Source organism: Loxodonta africana, chromosome 1 (assembly GCF_030014295.1).
Source record: "Loxodonta africana isolate mLoxAfr1 chromosome 1, mLoxAfr1.hap2, whole genome shotgun sequence".
Lineage (NCBI taxonomy): Eukaryota > Metazoa > Chordata > Mammalia > Proboscidea > Elephantidae > Loxodonta > Loxodonta africana.
Genome location: NC_087342.1, coordinates 174,782,498 through 174,802,011, shown reverse-complemented (window position 1 = coordinate 174,802,011; position 19,514 = coordinate 174,782,498). Strand labels below are relative to the sequence as shown.

Here is a 19,514-nt window from a genome sequence, read left to right as displayed (position 1 = left end):
AAACATAACCATGGATTAATCTTCTTAGAATATAGATATGATTGTGTCATTCTTCTGTTCTAAAATATTCCCAACTAGAACAAGAACCATACACTAAGATTTGGGGAGGAGAGGATGGTGGACATCCCAAACATGGTGTCTCTGAGGATCAGCTGGGGCAATGATCAGTGGTGTTATTTCACCCCTTACCATGTCATGTACTTGCTTTGTTGATATGTATTTTTTTCTTTCCAGATACTAGAATAGATAAAAAGGATGCTTCTGAATAGTGGTGCTAGGGAGCTTATTTCAGTCTTGGTTTCCACTGCCACCATTGAATGCAGACTGCATGTGGAAGACATATTGCGTGTTAGTTACTGGACTTTGTTAAACATTCTTTATAAATAATGGGAAGAGACTATCTTTTAATACTCAGCAGGGCAGGGAACATCACCCTTAATATATTTAAACAGTTTAGCTGGCATTTGAGCCAGTTGGTTATGGTTTTGTTCATATAATTTCCATGGGATTTGTTTAAAAGTTGAAGTATAAAAGGCCTGTAATGTCATTTGTGAAAAACAGAAGTGGTTAGTATAGACCTGGTTTATTTATTTTAAAATTTTGTTGGTGGACACAAGAGAAAGCTCATATATAATCCTATTGCATTTAATGTTGTCAGTCTTTGGTAGGTCGTTATAGGTAGGGTCTAGCTTTGTTTGGGCTAAAAAATACCTGATTTTAGAAATGGGATTCACTTTTCCTCCTAACATCGTTATTCCAGTTAGTATCGCTGCTTCACACTCATTCCAAAACTTAGTGGCATAAACAACATTTTTATTATGCACATGGGAGTTGGAAACTCAGAAAGAGCACAGTAAGAATGGCTTATCTCTACAATGACTGGGCCTCAATTGGGAAGACTTGAAGGTTGGGGTTGACTTGAGTGATAAGTACTGGAATAATCTGACAGCTTGTTCATCATCATGTCTGGCTCTGGGCTGGGATAACTTGAAGACTAGGGCTGTTGACCAGAGTGCCTACCTGTAGGCTTGCTTCCTCACAGCGTGGTAGCCTCAGGATAGTCACACTCTTACAAAGTGGTTCAGGGCTCCAAGCACAAGTATTAAAGGCAACAAGAGAGAAAGTTCATTGTTTTTTTGACAAAGCTTCATAAGCTACGCCTTATCACTTCCACTGCATTCTGTTGCTTACACGTGAGTCACATGCCCACCCAGATAGAGAAGAGGAATTAGTCTTCTTGCTGGGGATGTGGTAGGGTTCTAGAAGATCACGTGGAGTTGGAGATATTGTTGTAGCCATCTTTGGAAAATACATTGTCACGGTAGTCAAGTCTAATTCTTGCCAATGTTGCTTGATAAGTTCCTCTGTGGTTTTTTTTGGGGGGGAGGTTGGGGGAGGGCACTCAAATCCATATTTCGTAATGACTGTAGAGATAAAAGATCCAGGATTCTTTACCTGTATCCATGAATGAAGTTTAGGGCTTTAGGAGTCTATGAACTGAATGTATAAAACATTAAAAAATATATAGTTATATTTTTTTCTTTGCTATATTTTCTATTACTTTGGAAATTGCCCTAAAAAAAAATTTTTTTTTTTTAATCAAAGTTGCTCAGATGGTTTTTTTCCTTTCCCCTACTTCAAACTCATGTAGGTCGGTTGGATCACTAGTGTATCCAGTTAGGATGTGTGCAGTTTTCATTGCTGCCACATGTGGAGAATGTATGAAATAGTTCGCCAATGATTGGAATCAATGAAAATTTACTCTCCCATCTGTATTTATGCAACACCTAGTTTAAATTGAATAATATATATACAAATAAAAAAAAAGCAGGACAAAACTTGCATGTTCCTTGATCCTACTCTAAAGATTGAATGTGCAGGTCCACAAAAGTCATGTTTTTTCTTGTCTGGCAAGGTTCTTGCTAATGGAAGCAGAAGAACCCATTGAAGTTGAAGAAGTACTTCATGTCTGCCCAGCCAGAAAACATATTGAACAGTGTGACTCTTTGACAAGAAGATGGTTTAATTTGAGAAAGGCTGCAACCTTACCTAAATTGGGATTTGCCCCAACACAAAATCTTGCAAGCAAAAGAAGCAATATGATTGGAGAAACCTTGGTGAAGCTCTCTGTTGTTTGTGGCTGGGTGCAGGAAAACAATGATGGCCTCTTTCAGATCACATTATTCCTCTAATATTGTTGCTGTTTTTCTCTCGTAGTCTCTCAAATCAAGGTTTTAAAGGAATTGGCAGCTATGCCATTTCCTTTCAGTGTGTAACCAAATGAAATTGTGATGTTTTTAGTAAAGCCGACTTCTCTTTTTTGTCCTTTAAGAGCATGCTGATGCCATCAAAGAATTCTTGCTTTGTGAACCCATTTGAAAACTGGGAAGGCTGTTGAGATATAAAACAGTGAAAAGTGGCTTGCCAGCAAAATTGATTGAGTACCTGGTAACACATCTGGTTTTGCTGCTTCGGTGAAGGAGGAAGCTCCACAGGTCATTGTGAATCGTTGCTTTTACACTGGCAACAAAGGCTCTGCCAGAGATCCTGAAAGTCTAATGTGTTGAAAGTCACACTTTATCCCAGTCAGGGTCTTGAATCACTGCCTTGTCAAGAGATTCTCTTGAGAAATGCGAGTGGAATGTGAGGTTATTTTCTATTGCAGAGAAGTTCATTGATTCACCAAAGAACAGGTCTCAAAGCATTGGGGAATTCTAATTCCATTTGCTGCCATGTTGTGTGTGAATCAGGACTTTCAGAATACTTGTGCTAATGTATTGGATTGTTAAATCCATTGCCATGTTATAAACCATGCTACTTACTATTCTGCCTCCTTATTCAAGAGAAACAGTAGCAGCTTTCTAATTGAAATAGATTTTAGATGAATTTATTTTAATTTTCTTTTTAATATCCTTTCTAATCTAAGCATCTTCTTTTTAAGTTGAGAGAGTTTAATCTCTTTACATTAATGTGTTTATTCATTTTTTTGGATTTATTTCTGCTCTTATTTTGGTGTTCTCTATGTCTTATGCTTTGCTCTTTTTCCTTTCTGACTTACATCGTATTGATCGAGTTTTCCTTATTTCCTTTTTTTGCCCTTCAATTTCTAGTTTGGAAATAACCTATACTTTTTCTAATTTAGTAATTACGTATTTTTTTTACATATATGCTTGACTTAAATTTTCAAGTTGATCTAGCATCCTCCAGATTAGAACAGATCTCCTCTTCCTATGTGTCATTTCTCTTTGTTACTTTAGCTCTACCTTGTTTATAATTACTGCCCCCCCCCCAACTTTGTGCATTTTTAGTTTCTTTACAGTTGGGGCTTGTATTATTATAGCCATTCTAGTGGATGCGAAGTGGCGTGTCATTGTGACTTTGACTTTCATTTTCCTAATGACTAAGGATGTTAAGTGTCATTTCACATGGCTTTTTGGCCATTTGTGTATCTTCTCTGAAGAAATGTCTATTCAAGTCCTCTTGTGCATTTTTTAATTGGGTTTTTCAGCTTTTTCATTCTAATATCCTAATATTCGTTTTTAAATCTATTAGTCAACCATCTTTTGCTCTTCAAGTCTATAGATTGGCTTTATCAATATTTTGGTAGGATACATTTCTGTTTTCCTTTAACGGTTCCTCATCCTTCTCCAAGTTACATACATCTTATAATGCCTCTGGGATAGTAAGGTCGCCTCACAATACTTAATATGTCTAATAGTAGTTAAATCAATAAGTGAAAAGGGCAACGTTATGCTAGTGGATTAACAGTCAAAAATAACTTGGTCTCTTAAACTCGGCCAGTGTTTTCTGAACACTCCTATATGCATGGCATGGTGTGAGGCTTTGTTTAAGTACTTAATTATAAGTCTGATGGAAAATGAGTCTTAAAATGAGTCTTGAAAGACTCATAATGTCTTTACAACAGTGGTTTCTATCTTTTATTTTGTGATTTCAGTTCTTGGGCAAAAACTGTATTTAAATGATCATCAAAGTCTTTTAATTCTGAAATGTCATGCAGTTTACTTTCATAGCATGCTTCCATGATTAAGTAATAGATCAAAAACAATAGAACATCTTTCTTTTATAAGAGTAATTTATAAGTATTTTTAGCTTATAAATATTTTTATTTTAGCATCCTAAAATAATTTGGCACTACTCAGGGACATTCTTCATGAACAAAAGCATATTACATTCACTAAGAAAGCATCCATTTTCTCTATTGAAGGAAGTGTAACAATGTGAATTGTGTTTTAAATCTGTGAGCTCATTAAGAGGAGTTACATGAACAATATTGTAATTTCTCTTTTGAGCTTGGAGCCCGTAGAATATGAAAAAAAAATAAGGTAATTAGTTTCCAGTTGTAAAATAATTCCATAATTCCACATCTAACATTTAACTGAGAACATTATTTTTAATTCATACTCAAGTATAAGAAAATCATAAGTATACCAACATACATATCATTTTTATCACAGTATTTAGCATGACATTATACCATAGAATTAATAAACTCTTTATAAAAAATGCTATAAAACTCATACTTCATCTGTGTATAAAAAGTATTCATCATTGATCTATCTACTTTAAAAACTGTGGCAAAGAATATCTAATGAAGACTTTGTTAAAGTACACACTGAATCGTCTTAATTTTGTTTTTAAATGTGTGCATATGCAGATGGAAAAAAGACTGGAAAGAAATACGCCAAATGTTGACTATATTTATCTCTGATTACATTTTTTACTACTACACCATTCTGCTTATACTATTCTGCCCAACTAATTCTAGCTGCTTCTCTTTGTTTTCCTAGTCTTAGAGATAGCTATCTGCAGTTGCTAACTTAGTGAGTCCTTAGTGTTCTCCTTTTGGATACGCACAGTATACCTTACTTAGCATGTTAAAGGCTCCAAGTCAAGAAATCTGCTTAACTCAGCATTTCCCAAACTTACTTGAGCCCAGGACTTTTTGTCTTTTTTTTTTTTTTTTTGCAGCATAGCTATTAATATCCTGTATAACATCGGTTGGAGCCGTGATGGCGCAGTGGCTAAGAACTCGGCTGCTAACCAGAAGGATGGCAGTTTGAATCCACCAGCTGCTCACTGGAAACCCTATGGGGCAGTTCTACTCTGACCTATAGGGTTGCTATGAGTCAGAATCAACTGGAAGGCAACAGGTTTTGTGTTTTTTTTTTTTTAAATAACATCAGTTGGGGAACGTCTGAGACATCTAGTGCTACTATAACAGAAATACCACAAGTGGATGGCTTTTACAAACAGAAGCTTATTCTCTCACAGTCTGGTAGGCTAGAAGTCCGAATTCAGGGGCCAGCTCCAGGGAAAGGCTTTCTCTCTCTATCGGCTTTGGAGGAAGGTCCTTGACATCAGTCTTCCCTTGGTCTAGGAGCTTCTCTGTACAAGGACCCTGGGTCCAATGGAGGCACTCTTCTTCTGGCTCAGCACCACTTTCTTGGTGGTATGAGTTTCCCCTGTCTCTCTGCTCCATTCTCTCTTTTATATTTCAAAAAAGATTGACTCAAGATACAACGTAACCTTGTAGATTGTGTCCTGCCTCATTAACATCATAGAGGTAGGATATACAACACATAGGAAGATCACATCAGATGGCCAAATGGTAGACAACCATACAACACTGGGAAATGTGGCCTAGCCAGGTTGACACACATTTTTGGGGAATACAATTCAATCTGTAACAAGGAGACATGGACCTAGAGCATTGTAAATTTGTACACCTTTAAAAAAAAAAAAAAAAAGGTAGCTACTCTTACCAGCTATTACCAAATATACTTGAGGTTCATATGATCTATTTATTAATATGCAAATTATATATATATATTTAGGTAGCTTATAAATTCTCCATCAAGGCAGGTTTTTTTTTCCTTTCACATATAAGTTTCTGACTATTGTCTTTTGGTGATTTCCTTGTTCTTTCCAAGGATAACCTTTATATTCTTATTTAATTCATTCAAAAATATTTTCAAGGGGCAAATAAAGCACTGGGACACTCCCAGTTTTAATTGATGAATAAGTTTTTCTACCTCCGTTAAAACTGTAGGATATAAAAGCCTATTTGTTGAGTCTGGTATAAAATGTAAGTCAAAAAAAAGTCAAACACCCTTGTAAAATCGAAACCACATTTTCATTTACTAAGGATTTTTGTCAAGACAAGCCCTTCCTTAGGAAGTAATTAGCCGTGAATGTAGAAGGCATAATTAATAAATAAGTACAATTCATCACTTTGTTAATCTGTTTCTAAAGAATATGGCTGGCATTCAGTGCTTTTCCATTATTAACACATATAAATATGCAGACATTAGTATTTTTATCACAATATCACAATATATTCATAAGAAACCTATCATTTCTCTTGTTTTCATTAGTGTAGGAGTTTGCCTTGAGTTTATTTTCTCTACGAGATGCCTTTGGTTTTTTATGTTGCGTTTCTTCCTTTTGAGAACTTTACAGTTTAAAATGAATATCTCTAATACTCAATGATTTGTAAGCTGTCTTATAATATTATAAAATTATTGTGCTTCTATAGAAGTTGTGACTTGTCCTTGTTTTTATCGCGGGGGGGGCGGGTGGTGGTGGTGGTGGTAGTGGTTGGAGGTCCAGCACTTTAATGGGAAAATGAAGTCTGTAGCATTGTAGATTCGATTTCTTTTGTGTGTTTTAGGGGTGTTTATATATTTTCATTTAGAGCCCATCTGTTTTTTGACTGATGTCCCACAGCTGTTCAGAGTTGCTTGTACACGATTGGCGCCTGAGCCTATAGACAAGCCAGCCAGGTCTGGCAGTGATAGAACACAGTGGATTCAGAGCTTCTCCCAGATGAGACAAAAATGCTCCCAGGTGAGTTGCTGAAGAGCAGAACAGATCTCTCACAAGACAGTCTTGGCACTTAGACAAAACATGAAGTGAAGGCCTGTATAAAAAAAACTGTTTTTGGTTGAATTGGCTTTAAGACTAGTTTTCTTTGTTAGTTAGAAATTACTGTTACCCTATTGTTTTTGCTTTTTCTAGTTACAAGCATCCATCTCAAATGGGGTCTAGTCTTTGCATCATTATATATGATGTACTAATTGTATGTCATAGTATTCAGTCTGTATATATTTTGCTGACTGAATTAAAGGATTAATTTAAACATGAAATTAGAATTAATACTGTAGTATTTTTTCCTGATGATAGATTCTTAAGGTCAAAATCCTATTTATCCATTTGTGAAAACAGTAACACATGATATTCAGATGTATATCACTGACAGATGACTTATGTATAAGAAGAATTTTCTCTTTGATACTATCCATATATTTATATATATATATTTCACGGTAAAAATGTCAAGACTACTTCAGATTCTTAAAGTAGACTTTCTTTCTAGCTTTGGATTGTGAATAGAATTCCCTGTTTTTTAGGACTTTGCTCTTGCATTCTGTGATTACTTGTGGGCTGATATTTATTTTCTTGCATAGAAAACTGAAAAATGTCTCTTTCCTTCTACCTCAAAGAAACTGCATTTCCACGTATAAAGACCCTACATAAAATTAACTTGCTCTTTATACAGTAAATTTGTAGCAGTGTAGTGTTTCTTGCTTATTACATTCTGACACTTTATGCAGCATTTTCCAAGTACTTATTTCTTAAGCAGATTTTGAATGGAAGGGTAAAAAGAGACAGTTGATATGAAGTTGTTATTTAAAACTGTTTTAATGTCTATAAACTTTAAAAGCTTAAACTAACTTCTGAGTCCAAGATGGTGATTCACCTACACCCTCTCACCATGTTCCTGTTAAAGCAGGCCAAGTGATAGAATCCAAAAAAATATATGTCATTATTATTATCAGAAAATTAAAGAAGGGCCTCACCCACAGTATCATCATGTTGGAAGGGTTTCCACAGGAAACAATGAAAGTAAGAGCAGAGCAAGGGAACGCATCTGCCTTCCAGTTGCCAGTCAGCACATTCAAGAGAAACTTGTTAAGGAGGTTGGTCCGAGAGCTTGTCCGTCCATATAAACCAAGTAACATGTTCAGGCTGGGAGCTAGGGCTGGAGACAAGAATAGGAACAGAGATGTTAGCAGGTAAAATCTGTATCTCCTGTCCTGGGTGGAGCTACGGGAAGAGGGAAGTGACTCTCCACTGCACATTCTGTATGCCACAGCTCCAGAACCAGAGCAAAAGTCACCCTGAAGGGTGGCTTGTGGGGGTGGGTGGATAGAGGGGACTTCCCATCCCAACTAGCTTCAGGCTGAAAAGGGGGTCTGCCTCATTCAAGAATTCAACAGTGATCTGCATGATCTAGAGCAATCTAGACCAGCACTGGCTGGTAGAACTCTCTGGAGTGAGAGAAATCTTATATATCTGTGCTCCCAGGTATGGTAGCCAATAGTCACATCTGGCTTTTGAGCAGTTGAAATGTACTTAATGCAACCAAGAACTGAGTTAAGTGCCAAAAGCCTTAAAAAGGGAATTCCTCTTTGGGGTATTTTTATCTTAAGGGAGTTAACAAGACAACTGTTCAAAACTAGTCATTACAACATCGTTTATAATATTAAAAAGTGTGCATAACATTGGCGTAACATAAATGTATTATTTAAAGCAGACTGTTTCATACCAGATGATGGAATATTATGCAGTTATTAAAAAATGCTAATGTAGAGAGAGACATGTATTGACAGAAAAGTTGTTTCTAATATGTTAAGTGAGAAAAGGCTGGTTAGGAAACCATGTGGTTAACGTGTTCCCATTTTTTTGTGTATAAATATTTGAAAAAATACACACATACACACACACAGATAGGATTTCTTTTTAAAAAAAGATTTTAATTGCTGTTCTGTTATACATTAGCTGTGACTGTGTAACTGTGCAAAGTACTTAACCTCTTAGTCTCAGTTTTTTCAGTGTAAAAGAGAAAGAGAAATAGTACCTATCTCCTTGGGTTGTTTTGAAGATCACATGAAATAATGTGTCTGTATTGCTTCACCTGGTGTCTCATTATCATATGACAAGGGCATAATAAACAGCAAGTTTTGTGTGGTCATAGTGATTGTCATATGTCTGTGCATAGGAGAAAGTCTGGAAGACATCTATCAAAATGTTACCAAGTTGTCTTTGGTTTGTGCTTTTACAGGTGATCTATATTTTCTTCTTCATGCTTTTCAGTGTTTTCTGATTCTGGGTTTGCATATGAGCTTATATTATTCTTATAATTGACAAATATTTAAAACTATCTATGTGCCTAATCGTCATTAATATAACAGTCAAGCAAAAAAAAAAAAAAAAAAGGCTCCTGGCAAGTAGATAAAAGATTTATATCTAATATAGATTTTATCACTCTGTTTAGAACTGCAGAACCGTTATCGTGGTTATAGGAAATCTGTAAAATTAAAGCCAATGGAAATATAGTAGTATAATTGAAACACATCACTGCATATAGAATTATGGTTTTAATCACCTTTGCATCTGAGAAGACAATGTAGTATACACTGAGTTATGTTTTAGCTTGCATCCTTCATAACCTGGGGAAAAAGAAAGCATTTATTTCTGTTTAGAAGTGGCTCTGTTTTATAGTAGCTTATTTCTAGGGTTACACAAATTTAGTAACTCTAATGGTGGTGTGGTACAGTGGTTAAGAATCTGGTTGCTAAGCAAAAAGTCAGCAGTTCAAATCCACCAGCTGCTCCTTGGAAACCCCATGGGGCAGCCCTACTCTGTTCTGTAGGGTCGCTATGTTGGCAGCGGGTTTGGTTTTGGTGTGAATTGTTGGGAAAGCTATGGACATTTAGTTAGGATATTGCTTTTCTTTTGCATTTTTTTTTTAATTATAGTGAAATACGCACAAAAATACAAAACATTTTATCAATCTCTACATGAAGGGTATAGCTTTTGTGTGTTTTGAATTTTGTATTTCCAAAATTTTTGGCAGCAATGTTTTATATTTCACTTTGCTTGGAGCCCACATTGTGTGTCAAGTTCTGTTCCAGGCTCTGTGGAATAAGAAGAATGAAGAAAAGATTCCAGCCCTCAGGGGTCAGTCTGGTGGGGAAGACAGACAATTAAAACAATCAGATGTTACAAGTGGTATGGTAGAAGTGAGTTTCGGTGGCCTACCAGTGAAGGAGTGGCCAATTATACTTTAAGAGAAGGTGGGTGGTGGGCAGGGAGAGGTCAAAGGGGCCATCAGGAAAAGGCTTCATGAACAAAGAACAGGGTGCTTGAGATGAATCTTGAAGGTGAGTGGGTATTTGCAGCTTGGGGTAAAGACATTTACAGCTGAGAAGCAACCATGATATGAGGTAGCATGGTGTACCAGGCAGTCTAAAAGTGGTTTGGTGTGGCTGGAGGGTAGGATGTAGGGACAAAGTCAGCCAATGAGAAAACTGGAGAATCAGGTCAAAGTTTCAATATTGATACTTTGAGAAATACTCTTAGGGTAAAAGAATACCCTTACTGAAGAATCCTTCATTTCCTGCTTCTTTCTTCCCCATTCCCTTAGTTATGCCCCCTCGTCACCATCCCACCCATAGCAACTTCTCACTCTCACGAGGTCTTACTACTACTTCTATAGAGACATCTTTAAAGAATTTGTGAGTTTAGAAGTAAAGAGAAGCAATTGAGAAAAGGTACAATGATTTAGTAGCTGATTTTGGCTTTTGCTATTGTTAATTACCATTGAGATGGCTCTAATTCATGGTGACTTAAGGGATGATAGAACGAGACTTTGCCCGGTCCTGGCCGTGTTTGTGATCCCTGGTATATTTGAATACTTGCTTACTTATAAGGAAACCATCCTGTTTTGTATCATAATACTGTGTTGCTTAATTTAATTTCCCTCTTCTTCTTTTTTTTAAATTTCAGATCTTCAACCAGTTAGATATTCAATTGGGCTAAAACTAGCAAATAATTCTGGGAAGAGTGTCATGTGTGAAATCTGAGCCGATGTTTACTTTTCTCTTTCACAGCTGAAATCTTCTTAGGGGAGAGCAAATCACTGATTTTGAAGCAGGGCATCTTTTGGGGTGTGTGTGAGGGGTCTGGTTAGGCCTGGTAGGAATCCTGCAGGGTAGTTAGCATGATGACTTTGGGCATCCGAAGAAAGGGCATTAGGAGGTGAGAGAGAATTCTAGCAATAAGCTTAACTTATTTTAGAATTGTACCCCAGGCCTGTTTCTATGTTCAGAGAAAAGGGAGGAGACCCCCTTCCTCCTGTGACCAAAAAACCAAACCCCTTGCTTCCAAATCTATTTGGACTCATAGCAATCGTATAGGACAGAGGAGAACTGCCCCATGGAGTTTCCAAGGAGTGGCTGGTGGATTTGAAGTGCCAGCCTTTTGGTTGGCAGCCTAGTTCTTAACCACTGCGCAGGGCTCCCTTCCACTTAGGACTCTTTTTTCTGTGCCAGTTGACTTCCTCTTATTCATTTTGGGAAGAGATAGTCTCCTCCAAAAACTAACCAGTTTGCCTGAGTTCTGGAATTCAATTCTTTCTACCCGTGTTTTGATTAGTTACTCCTTTATATTTTTGTCTTTCTAATTTCTCCCTCCCCATGGATTTCTCTGTCTCCATATTTTAAAAAATGCTCTCTCCTATCTTAGCAAAGCAAAATAATACAAAACCACCTCTCTGAGAAAAAAAAACTTTTTTCTTTCTGAGCTCTTAGTGCTCCTCCATTCCAGAGCTTCAAAACAGTTTGTTCAGGTTCGTACCCTTGCTAAGAATTTGCATTTCCACCTCAGATATACTAAATAAGAATCCACACTTTAATAAGATCCCCAGGTGATTCTTATGTATAATAAATTTTGAGAACCACTGATCTACTAATGGTACCCTGGTGGCACAGTGGTTAAAAGCTATGGCTGCTAACCAGAAGGTTGGCAGTTCGAATCCACCAGCCGCTCCTTGGAAACCCTATGGGGCAGTTCTACTCTGTCCTGTAGGGTCTCTATCAGTTGGAATTGACTAGATGGCAATGGATTTGGTTTGGTTTTGGCTCAGAATTGGTTCCTAAAAAGCAACCAGCATTAGCATCACCTGGGAACTTGTTAGACATGCACATTATCAGCAGGGGTTCAAACTGGACTGAACCTGTTCGAAACCCTTCACCATTCATAGCCAGGTGGTTTCCCTTCACCATTAATTCATCAAGGACAGCCTGGCTTTTGTTGCATTCTAGCTTGTTTCCACTTTCCCAAAGTATTTGTTGATTGCCCATCACATGGCTGGGCCTTATTCTTGGTTGCAGTAGACAACAATGAACAAGACAGATATGGTATCTGTCCTTATGTAACTTACAGTTTGGTATAGAGAAATGTTCTTTCTAAGCTTACTATATACCTGCAGTCGGGGTTGACAATTTCTTCCCGTAACACTTGAAATCATTATCTGTTGTCCCTTGTAAGAGAAAGGAAATCCTTTTCTTGGTTTTCGTATAATATCTTCTCCTGGGAGAAGGAGGCTTCTAATTCTCAAGCATACATTGAGTCTTTGTGTAATCTTTTTGCTCTTAAATGTCTGTTTTTAGGCTCTTAAATGTTTTTTATTTACCCAGAGAGCTCTGTACTAATTGCCCTTCTCATCTTCTCATGTGAAACATTATTCTTGGGCAATTTCATCTCTATGCTGATGACTCCCCAGTTCTTCACCTACAGCTGAGTGCTTTCTCCTGAGTTACAGATCTATACATCTAAGACCACCATCTCTTTTTTCCATGAACATCTCAAACTTATCATGTCTGATACTAAAATCAACATTTCTCTCCACCTCAAACCTGCAGTACTTTTCCTTGTCTCTAAATTGTGCCACTGTCTGTTCAGTTCTTTGTACCATCTTGGATCATTTGTTCTAAGCCTTCAATTACTAAATCAATATTGAATCTGTCCTGCCCTCTTTGTATCCCCTGCCTCTTTCTGTCCTTATTGCCAGTGCCCATGTCAGGTACTGTCCTCTGCCTTTCTCTCTCTTAGACTTGTTGGTCCCTGTTGCTTCTGGAATTCATCTTGGTCTCTTTTCTCAGGCTCCGAATGTAGATTACCTGAATCTATTTTCTTATGGAATCCATATGCTGATGAGCTTTTGACTTCTGGGTTATATAAAAATTTAAAGGTATAATGAAAAGGATTTGTTGGTAATGACTACACTTATAGTGTGCAATGAGCCATACAGTTTACCAGATAGCTTATAACCAAATAGGTGTATATGAAAACAATGGAGCCCTGGTGGTGAAGTGGTTATGAGCTCAGGCTGCTAACCAAAAGTTTGGCAGTTCGAATCCACCAGCTGCTCCTTGGAAACCTATGGGGCAGGTCTATCCTGTCCTATACAGTCACAATGAGTCAGAGTTGACTAGATGGCACACAAGAACAACATATGAAAACAATTGGATATATATAAAAAAGATCAATAATTCAAGAGATCATTTGCGAAATTCCAAATGTGTGGCATAGATAATTGCCATAAGGATTTGAAAGAGCGAGAAATCATTTAAGAGTAAAACCCTTAATGAATGGAAAGGAACAAAGTAAAAAAGCAGGCAGAGGTTGGGGCGGTGGATAAAAGAGAGAAAGAAATGATGTAAATAGTAAAGATACATAAAAAACACGCTTTCTATGGATGCTGTTATTGCGTAATGTACATGGCTTGGTTGTCGTTAATGAAACAGTCTTGATTTAATTCCCTGTAGTCCTTTAATTTTACTTAACTTAGTGACTGAACTGTGTTCCTAACCCTGGGTATTTATTTTATAGTTATCTGTCCTAATCAAACAGGTGATCGGGCAATAGATTGGTTGTGTAACCAGTACAAACACACCCTTTGACATAAAAAAATACAGCACAAAAACCCTAAAATACACGTCCTGATGATTACCTGTTGTACTTGAACTCTGTGGTCTTCTGTCAGCGTTCTGAAATTTCTCAGCCCAGTTTTTTAAAAAATATGCTATTTTGCTAACCTCTTTATAGACAAGTAATCTTAACTAAATTTCTTTAGTCTTGTTGATTCCAGATTCAATGTGTATAATTTATAATGTGGGGCTATTCCAAATATATGTGTAGGTTCATTTTTTAGAATTCAGTCAAGTCTTAGTGTATGTTGTATAGCTAGCTGTCTTAATGTATCTTTTTAGAACTTTCTCTGTGCATTTTCAGAAATTATATTTTTCTCCATTACCATTTTAATTAATAGTATTTTTTCCAGTTGGTCCTGAGAATTGGTATATAAAGAACTTGATTTTATATAAAATGATTCTTGGTTTTTGAAGTAGAAATCATAAAAGTATTAAAAATACTATGAACATAATGTCCTAGAATGTTGTTGTTAGGTGCTGTTATTCAGTCGATTTTGACTTAAAACGACTGCCTGTGACAGGAGAACTGCCCCATGGGTTTTTGTTTTTTTTGCTATAATCTTTACAGAAGCAGATCACCAGGTCTTTATTCTGCAGAGCCACTGGGTGAGTTAGAACTGCCAGCCTTTCGGTTAGCAGTTGGGCGCTTAACCGTTTATGCCACTAGGGCTCCTAATATCCTAGAACAGTGGTTTTTAAACTTATTTGTCTCTGATCCACTTACTCCCATTTGTGCTTCTCTCTCTCACTCTTAATCTCTTTCCCCATTCCTTTTCTGGCTTTCTTTTACTTTCAATCTAACTGAAATAAAAATTACATGAAACAAATACCTTTAAACAATAGCCTTATATACACTGGTGTTTTAAATTCTTTCCATTCTAGTCCATGTAGGCGATTTCACTTGGGGGGGAATATGCTGATTCCAGCTCACTAAGCTGATTTCATAATTCACTAGTGGGCTGTAAAATGCAGCTTTAAAAACAATACCTTATTCTGGAAAAAGCAAAACTATAGAGACAGTGAAAAGAACAGTGGTTGCCAGGGGAAGAGGGAAGGTATGAATAGGTGGTGCACAGGACATTCTTAGGGCGGTGAAACTATCAGTATGACACTGTAGTGGAAGACACATGGCATTATGCATTTGTCAGAACACATAGAACTGTCTAACACAGAGTGAACCGGAATGTTAACTGTGGACTTTAGCTAATAGTAATGTATCACTGTTGGGTCATCAGTTGTAACAGATGTACCACAGGAGTGCAAGATGTTAATAAATAGAAGAAACTGGGTGCAGGGTGGAGAAGGGAACTCTATACTTTCTACACGAATTTTCTGTAAGCCTAAAACTGCTCTAAAAAATAAAATCTTAAAAAAACCTGACAGTAGATTTTTATAAAAAATAATTAAAAAAAAAAAAAAAAAGGACAAGAGCATAAGGTAGTAAACCAACACTCGTCAATTGTTCCTCCTGGTAACTCCTGTTGACATTTCAGAAATACAAAAATAATGAATGCATGATAAGAATTCAAACAATGCAGAAAGATATAAATGAAAAAATTTAAACCTCCACCTTCCTCAACACCTGGTCCTTCTACACAAAAGCAACTATTATAAATAGCTTCTTATGGCCTTCCAGAAGTTTTAAAATACATATACCAGCAAATATGTGTATTATAAAAATACCAAAGATATAGTACATGTTCTGTTCTATTCCTTGTCTTTATCACTTAATGCATCTTAGGGATCTTTTTATCAACAATACAGATCTTGTTCTTACTGCCCTCTTTTTAATGGCTATTTATAATATTTCACTGTAAGGATGGACTTTATTCAACCAATTCCCTATTGAAATCATTTAGACTCTTCCAGTTTTTGTTTGTTTGCTGTTGCAAGTAGTGCTGTAGTGAACATCTTTGTTCTCTACTTTGTGATGTTCTTTTGTGAGTAAATTCCACAGTGGAATTTCTGGGTGAAAGGGTATGTGCATTTAACATTTTTACAAGTAATGCCAAATGGCCTTTCAAAAATGTTCTCAGAAACAGAGGGGCAGTGTATGAGTTCCTTTTCCATATTCTCTCCAACACTGGATATGATTATGCTTTAAAATTTTTCCCAGTCTGGCAAATAAGAAATATATCTCCATAGTTTCAATTTCTTAAGTGTGGACTACTTTATATTTATTTTTTTGAAATGCCTAGTCATATTCTCTTCCCATTTTTTTATTGAAGTGTTTTTCTTTTTTCTTACTGATTTTATAAACTCTATAAATTAAGTGAAGGAGCCCTGGTGGTGCAGTGGTTCAGCGCTTAGCTGCTAACCGAAAGTTCAGAGATTGGAACCCACTAGCTGCTCTAGGAGAGAAAGATGTAGCAGCCTGCTTCCATAAAGATTACAGCCTAGGAAACCCTGTGGGGTAGTTCTACTCTGTCCTGCCAGGTCCCTGTGGGTCAGAATCAACTTGATGGCAACTTTTTTTTTTTAATGAATTAAGCAAATTAGCTCTTTGCTGTCTTACAATTTGATGATGTTTTCCAAGTTTGTTGTTGTTCTTTTGACTTTGTTTAGGGTATATTTTCTATACAAGATAGTTTTGTAGTCAAGTTTAGTTTCTTATGTCTTATTTAAAAGGAGCTTTCGCTATAGCAGGGGTTTGTTTGAAATGTACTGAAGAATCTGACCAAAACTTATGTTGGGAAAGAACAATTCGAAGAGGAGAGTTTAGGGAGATTTGACATTTTTTTTCAGGCAGCTTTGATATAGGCATTAAATTTCAAACAAAATCACTTTAAAAAGCTAACTTTAGAGTTAATGTTGTCTTTTTTGCATATGTGCTCTGCTAAAAACAAAATTATTGAAAGTTACAGTGTTGTGAATTATTTTTCAAAATTATAATTTAGTGATTTCTAGGTTCTTTTTCTGACCATTTTAATTTTCATAAGAGCCATGTGTATTACAATGTAACTCTTTTTAAAAAATTTAAGTTAACCTTAGTGGGAATACTATTTTTAGGATTTATTGGTTAAATTTAGCGAATGCTTAATATAAAAGAAACCATTTATTTCATTGTGGAAACTCATCCCTCCCTGTGTTTTCTCATAACTCATATAAAGGTTTCTTAGCAGAGTAGGAAGGAAATGAATTTTCTGTTTAGTGGAAACAATATAGTAGACATTTCCTGGATTGTACTTTGGTCAGATTATTTAGAAGCTTTCCTTATTACTCCTGTTAAAATTCCAGGGAGGTTCCCTGGGAACTAAAAATGATTAATTTATTTGAACCTTGACTTCACTGTGTTTATCTTCTCTGGAAGCATAGTTATCTGAAATACAGCGACTCATTGGTACTAGTAATTTATCCATTAATAATTAATCAAAACCCTTAGCTATAAATTATAAATGTTAGTACATTTCTTGTAGAATCTGGGGTGGTGTGTCAGACCATTGATAATACTGGAGGTTCTAAAAAGAGGAGCATCCAACGTGTCAGAGAAGTGTCATTAGAAAGCCAGTGTCTCTCCCTCTTGCCACAGAGCCCCAGCAACATGGTCTAGGAGGGAGGGAAAGAGATAATACCAGAAGTGTTCCACCTGGTTGCCTGCTTTATTTAGAAAAGGCCAATTGTGTAATTCAGAAGCATAAGTTATAAAGGTATGAGCTAGGTGTAAAGCCAGATAGCCTGAGGTTACACTGAGGTAAAAATAAGGTTTAGTGTGGCCACATAGGATAAAATTACCAATTTATTTTGATTAATTAAATAGCAAGCTCAAGTTATTTTTCTTGATTAGTTATGATTAGATTCCTTGAGCCAATGCACTCATGATATGATGAGAATGCCTGCTAGGATGCTGTCTGTAATTCCAGTTCCCTCTTTTTCCCAGCAACACGTTGGCTCTAAGAACTCCTTCTCTACGCATCTTCTGAGAGCAAATATCAGCTGAAACCCCTACTTCATTCTAAATCTGCTGCCAGACTTCCATCACTACAGAGGGCACGTCTCTTTTCTTTCCAGATGAATATATATAAAGCCACGTAGCACAGGACCTGGCACAAAGTAGGCACTCAGCAAGTTTTGTTGAGTGAGTAATAAAATCAGTAGGACATGATTTGGTTTTCAAACATGTTGGTTAGATGACATTTATTCCACATTGAAAAAGTATTTTTAAAACTGCCTGTTATCTTTCTCACAAGCAGCTTTCAAACAAAATTAAATAAGATTTCTCAAGGAATCTAATCATAAGCCTGAAGAAGATTCCTCAAGTAAGTCTGGTCTTTTTTTTAGGAATTTGAATTTTGTTCTATGTTTTTCTCCCATTCTCTTGGGGACCTTCTATCGTGTCCCTGGTCAGAACGGTAGGTAGTGGTGGCTGGGCACCATCTAGTTCTTCAGGTCTCATGCTAGAAGAGGCTGTGGTTCATGTAGGCTATTAGTCTTATGGTCTAGTTTCTTCTTTGAGTCTTTGATTTGCCTCATTCTTTTTTGCTCCAGATGAGTAGAAACCAGTAGTTATATCTTAGATGGCCACTTGCAAGCTTTTAAGACCCCAGACACTACTCACCAAATTGGGATATAGAGCTTTATCTTTATGAACTGTTATGCCAGTTGACCAAGTTATCCTATGAGACTATAGTCCCAAGCCTTTTAACAATCCTGTGAGGTGTTTGGATATGTCTAGGAAGTCTCTGTGACTGGAGAGGCACCCACTTTAGAAATTTCAGGAAAGGTTTCTTAGAAGAAGTGGTAAGTGATTCTTTCTAAAAGGCGGGTAGGCATTAATCAGGCAAATAGGGTAGGGATGATCTTTCCAGGCGGAGAAGAACACATGTGTAAATACTAGTTAAGGGTCCATTTTAATTATCTAGGTGAGAATTCATGAGTGATATTTTAAGAGGCAGAGTGTGTAGCACTTGGTGACTGAACACTGATAAATGGTAATGTGATTATAAGGCTTTGGAGGCCTGCCTCTTTGATCATGAAAGATTGGTATAATTGCAGGGATACTTAACATGCTAGGGAGTAGAATTGGGCAAGTAATATTCAGTTTTGGATCTGTGAGTTTTGAGGTACAGTGGAATTTCCATGTGGATGTATATACAGATAGTTGGATATCGATGCCAGAAGTCCAGGAGCCAGGGTGGGGCTAGAGATTGAGATTTGAGATTTTCCATAGAAGTAGTAGCAAAAGCTGAGGTACTTGGATAAGATGGCAAGAGAGACTGTAGAACAGAGTAGAAGGAAAAGAGGACCCGTGACAGAATTTTGGAGAATAAGTCAATACTTTTTTTTCATTTTAAGCTGGCATCTAAATAAGGAGTTAAAGTTGTTACAGTTCCCCGCTCCCCTCCCCCCCCCCTTACTTCAAGGAGAGAAAAGAATAAGCAAGAACCAAACATTTGTTAGGAGCTTGCTTATTGAAATCCCAAGGCATTAAAAAAATGCTCAAAGACAAATTTATTTGCATGTTTTAATTAAGAAGGTAGGAAGATTTTTAGCAAGGAGAGCTGAAACAAGTAAAGGTTTTCTGATTGACCTTCAATGAATCAGAAAATGAATTAGAACTCTCCAGAGAATTCTAGGTAATTAAGGTTTCAATTTGTAAACTTTTTGTTTTGGTTTGCATCTGTTTTATTTTATATACTTAAATATTGTTTATACAGA

The 19,514-nt window shown here is 36.6% G+C and overlaps 1 protein-coding gene across 17 annotated transcripts in view; it reads left to right on the top strand.

Annotated features, from left to right (window-relative positions):
• CDK19 (cyclin dependent kinase 19) overlaps positions 1-19,514 on the top strand; it is a 192,368-nt gene that overhangs the window by 89,149 nt on the left and 83,705 nt on the right. For 11 of the 17 annotated variants that reach the window (XM_064289742.1, XM_023542799.2, XM_023542804.2 and 8 more), the window contains one exon: positions 6,748-6,867. The exons of 4 other annotated variants lie outside the window; for them this stretch is intronic. In XM_064289742.1, coding sequence (XP_064145812.1) covers positions 6,748-6,867 — 120 coding nt within the window. Of the gene's footprint in view, positions 1-4,989; positions 5,172-6,747; positions 6,868-19,514 lie in introns of all 17 variants that reach the window. 2 more of the 17 variants (XM_064289789.1, XM_064289788.1) reach the window with 1 other exon arrangement.